General features: G+C 38.6%; 4 protein-coding genes across 7 annotated transcripts; 2 read left to right on the top strand and 2 right to left on the bottom strand.

Annotated features, from left to right (window-relative positions):
- Nucleotides 1–225: 225 nt before the first annotated feature.
- Nucleotides 226–4,359, top strand: LOC133739167 (uncharacterized). 3 transcript variants are annotated; one of them, XM_062166901.1, is made up of 11 exons: nt 226–375; nt 726–1,002; nt 1,080–1,175; nt 1,387–1,501; nt 2,571–2,607; nt 2,733–2,802; nt 2,927–3,031; nt 3,173–3,323; nt 3,490–3,572; nt 3,785–3,878; nt 3,999–4,359. In XM_062166901.1, the coding sequence occupies exons 3-11, from the start codon at nt 1,145–1,147 to the stop codon at nt 4,084–4,086; spliced, it is 774 nt and encodes a 257-aa protein (XP_062022885.1). In that variant the 5' UTR covers nt 226–375; nt 726–1,002; nt 1,080–1,144; the 3' UTR covers nt 4,087–4,359. The 3 variants fall into 3 exon arrangements, with proteins under 3 accessions (XP_062022885.1, XP_062022891.1, XP_062022898.1); XM_062166907.1 differs by having other exon boundaries at nt 1,075–1,175; XM_062166914.1 differs by having other exon boundaries at nt 258–375; nt 740–1,002.
- A 121-nt stretch (nt 4,360–4,480) lies between these two features.
- Nucleotides 4,481–9,424, bottom strand: LOC133739154 (CRC domain-containing protein TSO1-like). Its single transcript, XM_062166890.1, has 9 exons — nt 9,256–9,424; nt 8,643–8,803; nt 8,155–8,530; nt 6,943–7,640; nt 6,782–6,850; nt 6,302–6,485; nt 6,120–6,218; nt 5,786–5,852; nt 4,481–5,397 (listed from the first exon to the last, which is right to left on the bottom strand). Exons 1-9 carry the CDS (start codon nt 9,328–9,330, stop codon nt 4,775–4,777), a joined length of 2,352 nt encoding a protein of 783 aa, XP_062022874.1. The 5' UTR covers nt 9,331–9,424; the 3' UTR covers nt 4,481–4,774.
- A 285-nt stretch (nt 9,425–9,709) lies between these two features.
- Nucleotides 9,710–14,692, top strand: LOC133725140 (periodic tryptophan protein 2). Its single transcript, XM_062152273.1, has 7 exons — nt 9,710–10,964; nt 11,566–11,817; nt 11,908–12,006; nt 12,372–12,740; nt 12,911–13,255; nt 13,758–13,985; nt 14,094–14,692. Exons 1-7 carry the CDS (start codon nt 9,768–9,770, stop codon nt 14,268–14,270), a joined length of 2,667 nt encoding a protein of 888 aa, XP_062008257.1. The 5' UTR covers nt 9,710–9,767; the 3' UTR covers nt 14,271–14,692.
- Nucleotides 14,693–15,252: 560 nt separating this feature from the next.
- On the bottom strand, nt 15,253–17,608 carry LOC133739144 (monothiol glutaredoxin-S15, mitochondrial). Of its 2 annotated transcripts, none has more exons than XM_062166876.1 (7): nt 17,531–17,608; nt 17,364–17,445; nt 16,964–17,098; nt 16,775–16,874; nt 16,048–16,114; nt 15,542–15,620; nt 15,253–15,450 (listed from the first exon to the last, which is right to left on the bottom strand). In XM_062166876.1, exons 2-7 carry the CDS (start codon nt 17,439–17,441, stop codon nt 15,391–15,393), a joined length of 519 nt encoding a protein of 172 aa, XP_062022860.1. In that variant the 5' UTR covers nt 17,442–17,445; nt 17,531–17,608; the 3' UTR covers nt 15,253–15,390. The 2 variants fall into 2 exon arrangements, with proteins under 2 accessions (XP_062022860.1, XP_062022868.1); XM_062166884.1 differs by having other exon boundaries at nt 17,364–17,442; nt 17,525–17,604.
- Nucleotides 17,609–18,022: the final 414 nt, after the last annotated feature.

The following is an 18,022-nucleotide window of genomic DNA, read 5'->3' as shown; positions in this document are numbered from 1 at the left end:
AACTGTTAGTGAAGCAAGTTGGCAAATTTTAAGCTAAAATTGGGTAAATGAGCATTTCCCCTTAATTTTTTTCTTTGAACAATCATTGTAGAGATTGATATATAGAAGAAAGAGGTTCATATAGAAGAAAGAGGTTCAGAGGTATAAATATATAAAAATGGGTAAAACAGGAAGTTTAGTGAAGAAAAAAGTGTAAGGAGGCCTAAACCATCCTTAGACAAAAGTTGATGGGTTTGGCGTTTCTAATGAATATAAAGAGAAAGGTTTGGAAAGGTTGGTTTTGTAGCGGAAAGCAATGCAAGAAAGGAGATGCAAGGATAAAAAAGTTCACATACTTTTCTGGTTGTCTCTTCCATTTTCATTAGCAAAATCCAGGTTGGTGATATATGCACAAATCTTTTATCATCAAGTGTCATATATTAAAATAAAACACAGATATCTCTGGGTATCAAACCATCAATCATATATAATTCCAAAATTATGCTTTAGAAAAGAAAAAAATATAGAGCCCAGTTCTCAGTTTCTCTCTCACCCTGCTTCAGTTTCTAAGTTCATTTCCATAGTTGATATTTTTCATTTGTTTATATGAGTATAATATAAATTAGACATTAGAAGCTTTAGTTGAAGTTAATGGGTATCCATCAATCATGAAAAATTCATTAACTAATGATTGAGAAAAAAGATATTTTCTTTTACAAACTTGGATTATTCTCTCTTGTTTTCAGCAATATTCTTGCAGGTTTTTGTGATGTTGCTGTTGGGTTTGCTTTATTTTCTGGCCACTGCCCACAAGCATAGATTCTCATCTTTCACTGTTGCAAGAGCTCTAAGGGATGGATGAATGTGCTCTTCTCTGCCTTGATTGATTCTCTTTGCTATCCTCCTGCTTTTGTCCTTTTGTTAACCCTCTCCTTTTCATTGATGCCTTCCTAGGCGGTTTTTGGCGCAGTGTATAGCTGTTGTGCACACCTTTCCTCCACAGTGATGTGCATATTCACACATGTTTGTTCTATTTTCTCCCATCCCATTTGGTTATAAATACAGCATTGCCATTCTGAGTTTTCTACATTCCAGTGCAGTACCAGCCTCCTTCTAGCTCATTGCGATAGGTGGGGTGTCGAGCACAGTTACCCGAAAGGAAAAGATGAGCTATTCACGTTCTAATATGTCTTCTGGTTTGTTTCTTGACTAGCTTAGCACCTCTCAGGCTCTCATTGCCTCTATTTTCTCGAATTCTTTCCTTCTGCTGTCAATAGTGTGATCAGCTATATAACTATTCTTCCATTCAATTAGGCAACTTGCTTTATACTTGCAGAATCCTTGTTTATTTGCACCACCTTTAACTTGTATGATTGCTGAGTAGCGTCTTGTTTTTACGAAATTCAGGTAGCAGAACTGCTCGAAGAACACTCGAGTTTGGAAGGACACATGTTGTGAGGCCCAGAGGGAAACATCAGGCAACAATGGTCTGGCTACACGGACTGGGGGACAATGGCTCAAGGTATTATTGCTATTCCCATTCTGAACTAGTTTCACTCGTTATGAGTGATATATTATACATTGCAAGACCTTCTGAAGTCCTCTATAGTCTATCCAGTTAGGGAAGCTATGACTAGTGTGCAAACTTCTTTCTACTCAGCTCTGGGAAATAGCAGGCTTCATATTAATTTAAGTTCATCATAGAGTTTGGTATTCAAGCATCATTTTCAATACACAACCAAAGGATAAACCTTTTTTTCTTTTTTGCTATGATCTCATGGGAGAGGTTGGTGAGAACTCATAAACTATAGAACTTGTCTATATTTTGGTGTTTATTTCCTGATTTGTGATCAGCAGTAGATGCAATTCCGTTCCTTTCCTTCTGTATCATGTCCTGTATTGGAAGGATTGACTTTTTTGTTTTATAAACAAGAAAAAGAAACGTTTGCAAGAATGTCAACATCTTGCATGCTCTACAATTTGAGCTGGATGGGGGCCGTATAACAAATCTATTAAACACTAAGCATCTTTCTTTTTTGAGAATCTCGTTCTAATTAATTCGATTAAGACTTGATAGAGCAGCAGCGCCATCAGGGTATATGATAGATTGTGTGTCCATGTCAATTCTTGTCTGATTGATGTTGACTGTTTAGCTTAATCTGGGAAGCCTTGATTGGGAAATAGTATATGCCAAATTCATGACTGGGGGACCACTAGTTCACTTTGTTCTCTAAGTGGGAAACTACAAATGCACTTTAGCTGCAGATAGGCATATTAGATGTAGTAAATACAGATTAGTGTTGCATGATCAGCAAATAAACTGGCTCTGTTCCTTTTATCCTCAAGCGATTGCTGTATTATTATTACCCACCTGTGCTTTTTTTTTTTTTCTTATGTTGATGCTTTCTGAAGTAGTGTGATCCCAGCTATGCCTAGGCAAAAATACTAAGCAGTGGCCATAATGCCTGTTGAGTTTAAAAGAGCTGCAGAAGCTCCATTTGCAAATTTAGTTTTATTTTAGCTGTTTAATTGTCTGCTTGATTAATACTCTAAGACTTGCATTTCTCATTTTCTACTCCTTCTGGCAACAGTGCATCTCAGCTATTGGAATCTCTCTCTCTCCCAAATGTAAGTATATATGTATCTTCAGAAGCTCACAGTATTTGCATCTCTTTTCATGTATGGCTGTGTCACCGGTACTAATTCATTTACCCATTTGTGCATTATCATCTAAATTTTTAACTATATGACAGATAAAATGGATCTGTCCAACTGCTCCTACTCGTCCTGTGGCTATACTTGGTGGTTATTCTTGCACTGCATGTAAGATCATATGTTCTTCGAATGTGTATCAATATAAGATTCATATCTGTACCACTTATATCTCTACATCTTCTGCTTTCTGATGTTGATAAATATATTCTGAATAGTTATGACTGTTTATCAGGGTTTGAAGTGGGAGAACTATCAGAAGATGGCCCAGATGACTGGGAGAGTTTAGATGCTTCAGCAGCACATATTGTGAACTTGTTGGCAGCTGAGCCAGCTGATGGTACTCTCAATGCTAAACTAATTGAAAATGATCAACTTGCTGAGATTTATCATATTCTGATGCAATAATTGATAGAATGTTCTGTGTTGATTGTTTGCTTTGCTGAAAGTTTAATTAGCATATCACTTTTTCTTGTGACAGTTAAAGTCGGTATTGGAGGCTTTAGTATGGGTGCTGCAATGGCCCTTTATTCTGCAACTTGTTATGCCATGGGTAGGTATGGAAATGGCAATCCATACCCTCTCAATCTGAGGGCAGTTGTTGGACTTAGTGGCTGGCTTCCCGGAGCAAGGTACAGCAAACTTAGAGATTCTCAATGTAAATAAGTATGAAGTTACGAGGACTAAACAGCAAAATGTTTGTTGGCTTCCTCCAACTCACTTCAGACAATTTTCCACCTGTTGAATTGAGTTAAAATGTTGAAAGACTCCATGTTTGACAGTGAAAGGTATATGCAGGAGCTTGAGAAACAAAATAGAAGGGTCACATGAGGCTGCAAGGCGTGCTGCATCGTTACCCATTTTGCAGTGCCATGGAAATGGTATGTCCGCATAATTCTTAAGCTGATATTTCCATTTTCATTTATTTGAAAGGTTGATATATGTGCACATGACAAGATAGTAGTTGCAATGGAGATTTTCATTTCCATGAAAATAAGAATATCTTTGTAACTCTGATGACTCAGAAAGGCTTGATAATTTTCTTTCTGGTTGCCTTATACTTCTTGAAGCTAATACTTTTCTGCTGTTGTAGCTGATGATGTTGTCCCCTACAAATATGGAGAAAAATCGTTCCAGAATTTGAATTCAGCAGGATTTCGATTCCTCACATTCAAACCCTTTGATGGGTAAAGTTTCCGATTCTATTAGCAAAGTTGATTCAATCTGTTTTCATTTTGTAACTTTTTATCCATGCTTAACAGATGAAACTTGACTAGATTTTCTGAATGTTTGGTTCAATTCTGCAGGCTTGGCCATTATACAGTCCCTAAAGAGATGAATGAGGTCTCCAATTGGCTTACTGCAAGGCTAGGGCTTGAGGGTTACCGCTCCTGAATCCAACAGTTTGTAGTCGGAGCTAAAGTGAAAGTAGTAGCTAACAATAATGGGTGAGAAAGGGGTATGTACGTACAAGTAGGTAGTATACAGAATGAGGCATGGAGAGTATATACTATAGCTAAATTGACCAGTAATATCCTTGTGTTCTGTCTATCTCTACAAATAAGTTTTGGGTGTGCTATTTATTCATTACACTTTGGTTCAGTTTTGGGTGTATTTTGTATTCATTAATGTGATACTATTATAATAATTTGTGGAGTTTTACTTCTGCTTGCTCTTTTCTCTCCCTCCCATCACAATTGGAATTGGAATAGGAATAAAACATTCATCAACTATACGCACAATAACATCAATCCAAGCGGGCAATTTTGTTAACCGCGAAAGAAAGAAAGAAAGAAAAAAACCAGAAATAAAATGATATATCAACTGAATTACAACAGAGACCAAAAAGAATAAACCAAAAATGCAAACATTTCTGTCCATGGCAAAAATATCATTACCAATGATACTTACACTAGCATTGTCACCACGGACACGAGCCTATGGTGTTTCTTGCAATGGAATCATAGAGAATTAGGCGGCAGTCTTTGCCTGAGCTTCTGAAGTTGGAAGGAACTCAGCTGCTTGTCAATAATCATCTGCAAAAGCGATCTGATCATGACACACCGAACTCCTTGTGTGTCGTCTAATTGTTCTGGGTACCTTTATGGTCATTCCTAGTATCATTGATAGCTTTAGAATCGCTGTACGGGGAGAGAGGAGGGAAAGAAGGCATAGCCTGCAAAATGAATTTGCGGCCACTTCTCAAGCCTTTAGGAGACCTTGACCGCAACTTCTCAGCTCGGGATTGTGGAGGTGACACACGTTTCTGGTTTGGTGAACCTTTGACAACCTTGGGGGGGATAGAAGGTTCCTTCAGTAACTCAGGTATATCATCATCCATTCTTTCATAACTGGCACCATCAGAACTGAGCTGAGAGGGGCCCTTGCTTTCAAATACTTGTGGGGTAAATATGACAGGTGACCGTCCCCTTTTCAAGTGACCAGTACCTGATGGTTGAAGCCTACTTGATTGTAATTGGGCTTGTGAAATTTGTGTGCAGTTTCTCATACTTGATGAAGCTGAAGAAACCCTTGTACTTGAGCAAGGATTTGACAATGGCGTGAGATTGCTTATAACAGAAAGTCCTTCCCATGGAGAGTACGGATCCATATCCGAGGCCTTGATGCAATCATTCCCACCCTTAATAGTATCCAGCTTCTCAGCAGGGTGGGTTTCCCACTTTTCAGCTCGGTTGTATTCATGGTCTGTAATTTTAGCATACAAGTAAGAGATTTATTGTATTGAAGGAAGAAAAGAAAAAGGAAACCATGTCAATGCAAATGCAAATGTGTGTAATTCACATTCTGTGAATGTTTCATGCATGAGGATAGGAGACATCAAAATTAATAGCTGATTTCCTTGGAAGATAAGTGCGTAAAGACATAAGACAAAACTGAAATATCATTTGTTGTCACACGGAGGGAAAACCTAAGAGAAACTAGCTTTCTTTATTTTTCACCCCCAAAGAATGCATGTATAAAGTGGATATGCAAAAGATATACCTCTCTCTGTGTGTTCCTAACTGTGGCCATAATAGCAATAGAGAATTCACATATAGAAATATGAATAACAAAGAGAACCATGCCAACTAACCTGCCTTAGTGCCACACGGATTTTGGCAACAATCACATCTACATGAGCCAGAACATCCAACATTAGCCTGGAGAAAGTACAAGGGGCAAAATGAGGTAATGACATCAGGATAAGTCGAGAGCATAACATTAACCAACTTCATATGCCAATTCTTGTTCCATGAGCTAATTAGTCGTTGCTTTTCCATCATATCATTTAGATGAAAACATAAAATTATTATCTAAATTTGGAAATTCTACCATGCATCAGTTCAGGAAGCAGAACCAGAATGCTAGGAGAAACAGCATGTTTCTGAGCATGATACCAAAGTCAAAGCTCTATATACATATCGAACCTGGAAGCATTCACAGTATTTTTTCAGGCACTTTGACTTCTTGCAATTGCAACCTCTCTTGTGCCTAGCTGATGATGGGGTCGTCCAGTCTGCTTCTTCCTGCAAAGAGTTCTCAAGCTCAAAATACTCCCAAATTTCCAATTAAGCAACCCTGGAAAGATAAATGCTTTAACAGGAGTTACCATAATGTTAGGCGAAGAGTTGATTTCATGCTTCACAACTCTGGGAGCAAATGCCAGCGGATTACGGGATTCAATTTGCTGACGTGCATCAAAAACAGTGTCCTCAAACTCAGGCTTGTTGTAGCAGTTTTCACATGCACATGAATCCAAACAAAATACTCCAGCTGCAAAGCACTCACAATAACTGCCAAAGACAGAGCAAGATGAAACAAACTGCAAGAATAAATGGTGCGTTGTGTGTGTGTGTGTGTTTTTTTTTCCTTGAACACGTTAATGAGAGAATTCCGTGTTATAAGCAGAAATTCAGATGCTTGTTGATCAAGTTTTCTATAGGAAAAAGGTTGGACAGAATTGAAAGTCTAGTGGAACAGTTACTAACTACCTTGTTTAATGCATCACGCATTTGAATCTACTTCATAGCCCAAGTAATGATACAACAATTTCTCAAGAGTGATATCAACAAAGTTGGTGTTCACTTACAGTTTCAAACATTTAGACTTCTTACAGTTGCAGCGTTTGCAGCCCTCACTTATCTCTGCACCTCTTCTCCTAAACACATTTCAAACATGCAATATTATGTGAACCATGTAAAAAGAAAAATGAAGAATCATTGATCAATAGATTGATAAAAATGTACTTGCCTTTTCCTTTTTTGGCTCAGTTCGTTTAATTCCTCGATCTTGTTTGCATCCTGTGAAGCATTCATCTCCTCACAAGGAACTGAGTGCTGGTCAACCAGTATCTGATGCATAGAATCACATGGAAGGTATGGCACACCATCAGTAGAATAAAAAGTGAAAGTAGTGTGCGCAACGGTTTGACTTTCTTGCTGATCATTGCCCACAGAAGAATAATTTTGCCCAGGTACAACTGAAATAAAGCTACTACTTGACTCATGTTCTATGTTGTTTCTGTTGTCATGCTCCAACATCTGGTCCGGTGTACTCAGACAACCAGTTGCTTTCCTGCTTGGCAATACATCTGAGCTCATGGATGTAGATCGAGTAATGCTATTCAGATGTAAACCAATACCAGAACGAATAGGAGCTGAGGTGGAAGAGTTTCCACCAATTTGGCTGGATCTAACTGACTCACAGAGGCAGGAAGACAATTGTGAAGTGTCACAGCTAACACCCTGCGAACTGCTGGAGCCTTTGCTATCTAAATGAGAAGAAGCTAGAGTCTTCAAGTTTGTTAATTTGAATTCTGACCTTAAATTGTCAGTATCATGCGTCAGACTGCAAAGACTTCGATGGTTACCAAAGTTAGAACTCTTCTGGGCTACTGCAGTCTCAAATTGGAGATGCCTACGTATACCACGGTGGTGTTGACTAACCACCTACAATTGAAAATAGATATTAGTCTATTGCATATATGAGTATTGTTTGCATAAATATAAAGAAACTAAATGCCTATGTATACTCATGCACATCGTAGCGCACACACATAAATGGACAATGCAACATGTAATCCACATAAACAAAGAGATTAAGAACAAAAAAGAGGTACTCTCAAACTACACGGCCCTTATTTGAAGAGACTCTTTTCAAGAAAAAAAAACTAAATAAATAAATAAACAGATCATATTGTCAGGGCTGACTCCAAAATTTTAACCAAGTACGAAGAATGATATATCATATATAATTTTTACCACAGATTCTTTTAGTACTTTTCTCTTGCTCTTATTTGAATCTACATATAATTGCACAGTAGCATTTTGTTCAACATAATGATAGCCTGCACTCTGCAACTGTTAATGTAGAGAAACCAACATTCAATAGATAAATATATGTACTGAATTCAAATCATTTTCATATTCGTTCATAGAAATGCATCCATGCAACTACATTCACCTTAGCTGTATTCTGCCCACGGCTTTGTGCTCGGGTGACAAGATCTACACTATTTTGATCAGTCTTCTCAATGATTGTGGTTTCAATCTGTGTCAGTGAAGGTAAAGGCAGATCCACTTCAGCTTGATTCAATGTTGTAAGGGGTTCACTCTTTGTACTACCATCAATAACCTCATGAACTTCTGTATTGGATTCTTTGCTGGCATTGATACCGCTCTGTATATCAGCAGAACTTGTACAGTCTACCTTTGCAGGGTCAGCCAAATATTCATCGATACACCCTGATGCACTGCACAACTGGACCTCCTTCTCAAAACTAGGGTTCTGGACTATAGTTGTATTACATTCTTTATAACCTGCTTCAACTATATCATTCCTGAAAACATACAGGATATAAATGTCAATGAAAAACAAAAAGAGGGGGGAGGGGGGTGTTTTGGTTTCAGGAAAGTATAATAAAGTTATGATAAGATTAGGGTATCTCACACCTTTCCAAGAAACTGGTTTCGCGCTCCAGATCAATATGGGGAGATGTAAAGACAACTGGTGGCGTTGGGAAGAAGGCTCCTACTAATCTTTGTGAATAACTATCACTCTTCACTGTATTGATAGGAGTGAGATTGCTAAGGAAATAGGAGAAAGGCGACTCCTACAATACAAATAAGTACAGACAAGAAACTTAGTTCCATCATTAACTAAGACAAAGCAAACTCTTTCCTACACTATTATATGAATTACTCAACAATAGCCTTCTCAGCAACAACAGAGGGCTATCACATTTTAGTTCTTATTTTCATTCCACATCACTCAATTTCTTCAACCAACACAAAATAAAAACCCAAAAACGAAACCTAAATGGTCACAAAAAACAAAATGGAAACCCTACCCCAAATTTATAAGCAAATTTTCGTTTATAGCTCTCATTTCTTAGCAGCCAAACAACAAACCCAGCCACACCCAATATCACTACCACAAACGAATTAGGGACTCAATCCATACTCGACCACAACAATCGAAGCCATAACCTTTCAATATCCACAATCACAAAACCAAAACGACGGCGTTTACAGCACAGTCAGATTTTAAGAACCGAATAGTTACTTGCACAGCCGGAGACGAGGCTTGGGCCGGCGATGAGGCGGCGGCAACCCGATTCGTTTCCGGTGACCCGTCCATTTTCCGAGCGCAAAGTAGTCACCTAAACCCTCCCAACTCTCTCTCTCCTCTCTCTTCGCACCGCCAACGAAAATTTTGGTTGAAAAGTTTTCTGGTCAAAATGACGGCATCATCAGTCATCATCGTTTTTACCCTTTTTGAACGGACACGAGCGGGAACAAGACTCAGACTGGGCCACGTGTCCCTCTGACTGGGCCTTATTGGGCTCAAATCCTTCTGGCCCAAATTTGGTTTAAACCCTAATTCCCTCTCCCACCCCTCCTTTTCGCTCCACGTGTAACTCAGAGTGAGTGGGCCGTATTGGGCTCATAACGTAACCGAGCCTCCAGGCCCAAATTCAGCTAAAACCCTCTGATAAACCCTAAATTCCCAAAACCTCAAAACTACCCCAAAACTTCTCTGTAAGAAAACTTGCTCTGCTCTTCTTCTCTGAAGCGATGAACTTCAGGTTCCAGAACCTTCTGGGAGCGCCGTACCGGGGAGGGAACGCCGTCATCGTCAACAACACGGAGCTAATCTCACCGGTGGGGAACAGAGTCTCCGTCACCAACCTCCGTGACTCCGAGACCATAACCCTACCCATCCAATCCTCCTCCAACATAACCCGCCTCGCCGCCTCTCCGGACGGCGTCTTCCTCCTCACCGTCGACGAGAAGCACCGCTGCCTCTTCATCAACCTCCGCCGCCGCGTCGTGCTCCACCGCATTTCCTTCAAGAGCGCCGTCGCCGCCGTCAAGTTCAGCCCCGACGGCGGTTACATTGCGGTGGCCACCGGTAAGTTGGTCCAGATTTGGCGCTCGCCTGGGTTTAAGAAAGAGTTCTTTCCGTTCGAATTGGTTAAGACTTTTGCTGATTGTGATGATAAGGTCACGGCGTTGGAGTGGAGCCCTGATTCGGTTTATGTGCTGGCCGGGTCGAAAGACTTGACTGCTAGGATTTTCTGTATGAAAAAGTTTAAATTGGGAGGGGTAAAGATTAAGCCTTTTATGTTTTTGGGGCATAGGGATACAGTAGTGGGTGTGTTTTTCGGTGTTGATAAGAATGCCGGTAAGGTAAGCCGGGTTTATACAGTTGCGCGTGATGGTTATATGTTTGTGTGGGGTTTAAGTGGAGATGATGAGGAGGTGCCGTCTCCCGAGACACCAGAGAGGGATGGAGAAGGCAATGTGGAAGGTGATGGTAGTGTTGTTGTGAAGAAAAGGAAGGGGTTTGAGGGAAATGACGGTGAGTTGAATAAAGAAGGTGGGTATTTGATAAATAGGAAATGGGAGTTGTTGAAGAAAGAAAGTTTTGGGCAGGCGTCGATGAAGGTGACGGCATGTGATTATCATAGGGGGCTGGATATGTTGGTTGTGGGGTTCTCAAAGGGTGTGTTTGCGCTGTATCAAATGCCGGATTTCGTGTGCATTCACAGATTGTCGATATCTAGAGAGAAAATTACAACAGCGGTTTTTAATGAGCTTGGGAATTGGCTGACATTTGGGTGTGCGAAACTTGGACAGTTGCTTGTTTGGGAGTGGCGGTCTGAGAGTTATATTTTGAAGCAGCAGGGGCATTACTTTGATGTGAATTGTGTTGCTTATTCGCCTGATTCACAACTCTTAGCCACTGGGGCAGATGATAACAAAGTGAAGGTAAATGAGTTTTTAGAACATAAAGCTTTTTTATTCAAAGATAATGCTTGTCTAGTTTTATGTAAGTAGTTATAGGCTCCAAGCTCTTATCATTAGAGAAAGATGAGAATAAATTGTTAGCTCCTTTCTGCAGTCCTCATATAACCTCCCTACAATAGGAAGGTCTTTTGCATGCATGCATTTGTTTCTGGGTTTTGTGTTCAAGATAATTACTGAGGTTTTTTATTTGATCCAGTTGTTTCAGTTGTAGCATGTACTGTATTGAATAATAGTGCACTATTACTTTTGTCTACTATCACTTATTTTTTTCAAACCTCACTCTATTCTTTTATTTTGAAGGATTTGACATATGAGAATTCTAGAATTGTCTAGTGATTTCAACTATGCATGATTTGGGATGAAGTGATTTATGTGTTTTTACAGTACATCATGCCCAGCTATCAAATGGAGTTTTCCAAAAGAATCAACTATTGGCATTCTTCATGCATGCTTCACCTTTACAACTGCATTTTCAAATATGTGAATCATTAGATAATATTGCAGACTTAATCTTATTGGTAACAGAATTCATTTTAGAAAATCTATTATTTTCTTTGTTCAGGTCTGGAATGTTTCTTCAGGATTCTGTTTTGTAACATTCTCTGAGCATGAAAATGCAATAACTGCACTCCACTTTTTGGCTAACAAAAATACGCTCTTAAGTGCCTCTTTGGATGGGACTGTTCGTGCATGGGATTTTTTCCGTTATCGAAATTTTAAGACATATACCACCGCAGAACCAAGACAATTTGTTTCTTTGACAGCAACTCAGAGTGGTGAAGTGATTTGTGCTGGAACTCTTGATACCTTTGAGGTATTTGTTCTTCCTTGCTCATAGTACATTGATTTTATTGTTTCATTTTAGTTTCTGTTTCCTAATTTTTCTTAATATTATGCGTGCTAGATTTTTGTTTGGGATATGAGGACAGGCAACTTGAAGGACATTCTTAGTGGTCATGAAGGTCCTGTACATGGTTTGGCGTTTTCTCCTACAGATGCAAATGTGAGTCTACTCATATTAAATGTGATTGTCTAGGCTGGTTTGTTTTGCCTAAGAAATATATTGTGCGTGGCGATATGATATGTCTATGCTTCTACAGCTCTTTAGTTGGTTTCTGTTTCTTTTTTTCTTTTTTTTTTCTCAAGTGTGTTTCTCATTGGAATTCACTGTGCTTCCCTTGCTCTAATAACTGTTTTGTCTTTAGAGCTGCTCACCTGAGCGATTTTTTTTAGCTCCTTCCACCACTTGGCAATTTTGGTCATTTGTTAGAAGCGGTTCAATTTGATCCGACTGCTCTGTTCAATTGAGCTTTCTAAATAATCAATTAAAAGGTTGTGGGAGCATGAAATGTTGTCTTTCACATGTAGGTTTTAGCTTCATCGTCGTGGGACAGAACAGTTCGGTTGTGGGATGTTTTTGAATCAAAAGGTGGTGTTGAAACATTTCCACACACACATGATGTTCTTACAGTAGTTTACCGCCCAGATGGAAAGCAATTGGCTTGCAGCACATTAGAAGGTCATATTCATTTCTGGGACCCAATTGATGGCGTATTAATGTATACCATTGAGGGTCGTAGGGATATTTCTGGTGGTCGTCTTATGACTGATCGTAGAACAGCTGCCAACTCAAGTTCAGGAAAGTTCTTTACAACCTTGTGTTATTCTGCTGATGGGAGTTACATATTAGCTGGGGGAAGTAGTAAATACATCTGCATGTATGATGTTGCTGATCAGGTTAGTTTGCTTAATAGTAAAACATCTTCACTTAAGTTTATATTTATGTGATTGTTTGCCCCTATTTAGCATCTGTCAGATTCTTTGAATGGCTTGTCAGTGGTCTTCAGTTACTTCATTTTGTTCAGACATCAAATTAATGGGTCTGTGAATTGGATTTGTTTTTCCAGGTATTACTGCGGAAGTTTCAAATAACTCACAATTTATCTTTGGATGGAGTTCTTGACTTCTTAAACTCAAAGAATATGACAGATGCTGGCCCCCTGGATCTAATTGATAATGATGACAGTGATATAGAAGAAGGTATTGACAAACAAACCCGGGGAAAGTTGGGTTATGATTTACCAGGGTCCATGCCTAATCGTGGAAGGCCTGTTGTTAGAACTAAATGCCTGAAAATTGCACCCACTGGTAGGAGCTTCTCAGCAGCAACAACAGAGGGAGTTCTAGTTTATTCTATTGATGATTCCTTTATCTTTGACCCAACTGATCTCGACATGGATGTCACGCCTGAGGTACTTGGTGAAACATTAATATTACTACTTAATGATGACATTGCTTGTGATAGAGTCACAGTTGTGAAAGATTAATGGTCATGGAATATTTTACTTGTGCAAATATATAGTGAAAAAGGACATGACATTAAGCCAACTATTAGTTAGCTCTTTTATTGTTATAAAGGGTTGCTATGTTGACCCTCTGAATAAAGAGGAGATTTTTATGGTTGCCTGGAATAAAGGGGCCAATGGCGCACCTCTGTAAAGAGGCGGGATGTATTAGGGTAATGGCGGCGGGGAGAGGAGAGGGAAACTTTTATCGTACTATGTCCACCAATGTCATTTTACCTTAATGTGTATATGGGAACTAAAATTTCATTTAAGTAGCTCACTGAGCCAATTTTGGGGGTCTAAACAGTAATCACCCTTCATTTTAATGGCAGCTATTTATTGGTAATAGTAGAACTTCCATTGGTTTTCTTTTCTTTGACATTTGCTTTCTGTTTATATTATTCTACAGGGAGTTGATGCAGCACTGAATGAAGAACAAGTAACCAAAGCTTTAATCCTTAGTCTTAGACTAAATGAAGACTCTCTAATTAAGAAATGTATTTTTGCTGTCAATTCAATAGACATCCCTATGGTTGCCTCATCAATCCCTAACAGATATTTAGAAAGATTAATTGAGGTATTTGCACATCTTTTGGAAAAATGCCCACATTTGGAGTTCATACTTAAGTGGTGTCAGGTACTTTTTCTTGACTTCATCTTCTATTCATTCTTAGATGCTGCAGACCTGTTACACTGTTTTGGGATTGAGATCTCACTAGTGTTTTGTGATTGATTTGTCTTGCAGGAAATCTGCAAAGCTCATGGTAACTCCATTCAACAAAATTCTCAAAAACTGAAGCCTGCTTTAATATCCTTGCAGAAAGCAATTACGAGAACACATCAAGATTTGGCAAATACATGTGATTCCAATGAGTGTACGCTCCGTTATTTATGTTCAAAAACCTCTATTGAAAATCCATGAAATGAAAATGATTGCAATGCTGCTAAAGCAATTGGGGAAAAATAGAGTAGCATTTTGCATCAGATGTTCAACTGCCATGCGCTATATCAACACACTTTGGGTTCGAACCCTTGTTACACCAGGGATTGTGCTCAAGAACTCCCAATATGTTGGTTAATTGCCACTGAAGAGAGTTGTTAGTCATGGCAGGTATTTTTGGCGTCAGTTCATGTCATCCATTTGTTGTTAAAGTAGATTTTCTTGAAACATGGTTTGACGCATGTGCGTTGCCCTGGCATAGCATCAGGCATATATCTGCAGTTTTGTTGTACTTAAGAACAAAGAGAAATACATGTTAACGTCTCCTGCTCTCCAGATTGCTTTTGTCTGTGGAGTTTGGAATGATATGAAAGAATGAATTGATTTTATCTTATTTGCTTTCAGTCTCATCTCATTCCTTTTTATTTTGGAAGGAATAACTTTCATAGCACGTATTGTAGCAAACGTTCGTATGGGGTGATTTTTCCAGTCACTTGGCTACTGAAATTGAATGATGAATGATTCCGAGTATAATGTGATATTTCCATGTCACAACTTTAGCATTGCATCCGACTATAAAATCTCAACGGATTTTGTTTTGTTAACAGCCAAACGCACCTTCTCTATCAAATATGCCAAACTCTCAATCATACCTACTGAAATTGAAGGACATCCAAATCACACTTCCAATGTCATCCATATCTGATGTAAAAGGCATCAATACACCATAAAGGCTAGTTTTGTAAACCCGGACATGTGCGGCGATGCTGCACATCACAATTAGAGACAAAGATGGAACTTTGATTTAGAAATCTAAGCTACTGCTCCGCTCAATAGTTTTACTGCAAGTCCCCCATTTCCAATTCAAATCTCCACATTGAAATGCACCTTAGGCCTACCCACGAAGGTATAGATTATCTCCCAGACCCAATCTCACACAAAAACTTCATACCATGCATGCAGATGAACAAAGAATAAGTGACATTTTATTGCTGTATAACAAAATTTTGAAATTATTGACTCGAGGATACAAGACAACTACTTTTGTCACTTTCAGAAACAACCAAACTGAAATTTGATATACGTCTTCAGATTCAACAACTCATTCAGACTTCTCCTGATTGGCTGCAATATCCTTAAGCTTTTCCTTAAGCTCACCGTTCTACACAAAGCATACCACAGTTAAAAGTAATGCAGTGCCCTGGATTTATAACTATTAAAGATAAAACAAGAACTGAATCACAAGAACTAACCTGATGCATATTGAGAATAATATCTGAACCTCCAATAAACTCCCCCTTGATGAAAATCTGTGGAAATGTTGGCCAGGTGCTTCAAGGAAAAAAAAAAACACTGACATTAAGAAAACAACACCAAACCCTGAGCTGAAAAATGCTAAGTTTATCTAAACCACCAACCCTGCCTCTGGACAACCAACAAAATTTTCAATTGTTACTTAAATAAAAACCCAGTGAACCAGGCCACTTCTTATTATTAATACAATTACACATTCTGGCTGAACCAAGGGTGAGGAGACTAGTCCCTAATTCCCAATGAAATAATGAAAATATGATGGGTACTGAAAAAATTACAATGATAATTCTTCATTCAACCATGATTTCTTAAAATACTTTATGTAGTTCACCGGAACAAATTTAATTACCCTCATAACTATAAACCAACCTGGGCCAGCAAAAGGAAGTTCTATAAACAAAGCTGTGAAAGCTTTGGAAGATATAACACAAATAGTACTGCATACCTATAGGCTTTCACAGCATTTTTCAGCTCAGGATCTTCCAAGATATTTCTAGCACTCAAAGGAACATCTGCAAGGTCCAGAGTCATCATAAGAATATTTTTTGCAATAATTTTAATTATCAGAAGTTAACAAGTTGCACACAACATGTATATATATCATATGTGTGCAGCTAGGAGGCCACTGTCAAAGATAATTGAATAACTAAAATTTGGTGTGTTTGCTTCATACCCTTCCTTAAGTTGTACCCAGGAATACATGACTAGTTTTTTCAAGTTCATCAAATTGTCTAATTCAGGTACCCATTGAAGAGCTTGACCTAAAATAACTTCAATAAGTTCAAGAACCTAGTCCCTTCTGTATTTAAATTTCACCGAAAACAATATTGTACTTCATGTTGAATTACTACATGGACCAAGTTATACCTTGCGATGTTCTACCCATTGCAGTATTCCTAATTCATTCAGGTAGCTTGATCACATATAAAACAACATGGACAATCTTACGCATGTATATCATCATATGAGCCTCAATGTATGTGTTCAAAATTGTAGGCCTTTCTTTAGCTAAAGACCATCACTGTGATGGAAAATATGAACAGTCATGGAAACAGATAGCTCGCAATGTTTTTCTTTTAGTATTTCTAATCCTCTGAAAAATAGATTGATTGCTAAATGAACCTAACAAATCCATGAACGACGGCTGCAGTATCAAACAACTCGTCACTTACGGTATAGTGATAACACTCTGACTGCAAGTGAGCTGAATCCGCATTGAGGAGAATCAGGCACTCCTTTCATATAAAGCATTACAGGGTTTTCCTTGACATCCTGCACCACAAAGAAACCAGAACCATTTAGTCCGACGACAGAGGGGACACAAATTCCCACATTGAGAAGTCATTCTAGCATATACCTACCCGTTCAACAATGTCCTTCAAGCTAAGGCCAGAACCCTTAAACTTATCCGTGGGTTTAAAGTCATCATGCGTGTCGGGATCATTCGGCACAGAGGTGGAGTATCTCATTCCATTGAGATAAAGTAGCCCAGGAGCCTAGTACCAATTCAAAAAACTATACTGTCATTAAGAGTACATGAATGATAAAACCCAATTCAAAACATGGGCTAAATAGATACTAACACAGTCAAATAACCCCCTTTTTTTTTTTTTTTGGCTTTAATTTGGTTCGAACTAAAGCACTAAACCCTTTGGGGTTTTCCAATCTATTAGGTAATTTACTAGTTCTACCATTCAGATGTGGAAAACCCTTAAAACTCATAGTGGGAAACATCATAAAGAAAGAGTCTTTGAGGCTTACAATAGTGGAAGAACGAGAAGCTGGGACGCTTGAAAATGAGAGACCCTTGAAGAGCAAATTTGAAATAGACCTAGCCATGCTGTTCATCAATCAATTGCACAAAGTTAACAATTAGAGCATGTTTGTGCGGTCGAAAACCAAACGAAAGATTATTGAGTTACCTGAAGAAGAAGAAGAAGAAGATGGAAGGAAGAACCAACACTACTTTTCTGTCTAGTGATTTTGAACTGGCTGCTGTCGGTCTGTTATGTACTTCTGTTCGATTGAACCTCAAGAGTAAAACGGTCTTTTTGCATTTGTACCGCTCTATTTTTGGTTTTACGGTTTTACCCATTTTAACCTAATGTTTTAACGTTAATCCAATTTAGTTAGAAAATGCTTGAGATCCCAAAAAATTATACCAAAACTTATTACCAAATGATGTGGCACCGGCTATGTCATCAATTTTGGTTCTAAGATGGTGATGATATGGAAATAATACAATTTTATGCTTCTCCTTAAACAAAAAAAAAAAAAAAACAAGATAAGATTAAACCTAGACCATTAATTATCTTCTTCCTTATACTTTGAGCATCCACTCATGCTTCGCTGATCTTGCATCCACTCTTGCTTCACCTTTCATGATCGGAGCATGAAAAAGAGCTAGAACTTTTGCCTTT

Source organism: Rosa rugosa, chromosome 1 (assembly GCF_958449725.1).
Source record: "Rosa rugosa chromosome 1, drRosRugo1.1, whole genome shotgun sequence".
In the NCBI taxonomy this organism is placed as follows: Eukaryota; Viridiplantae; Streptophyta; class Magnoliopsida; order Rosales; family Rosaceae; genus Rosa; species Rosa rugosa.
The sequence above is the reverse complement of the archived record's forward strand: the minus strand, read 5'-3'. Positions and strand labels throughout refer to the sequence as shown.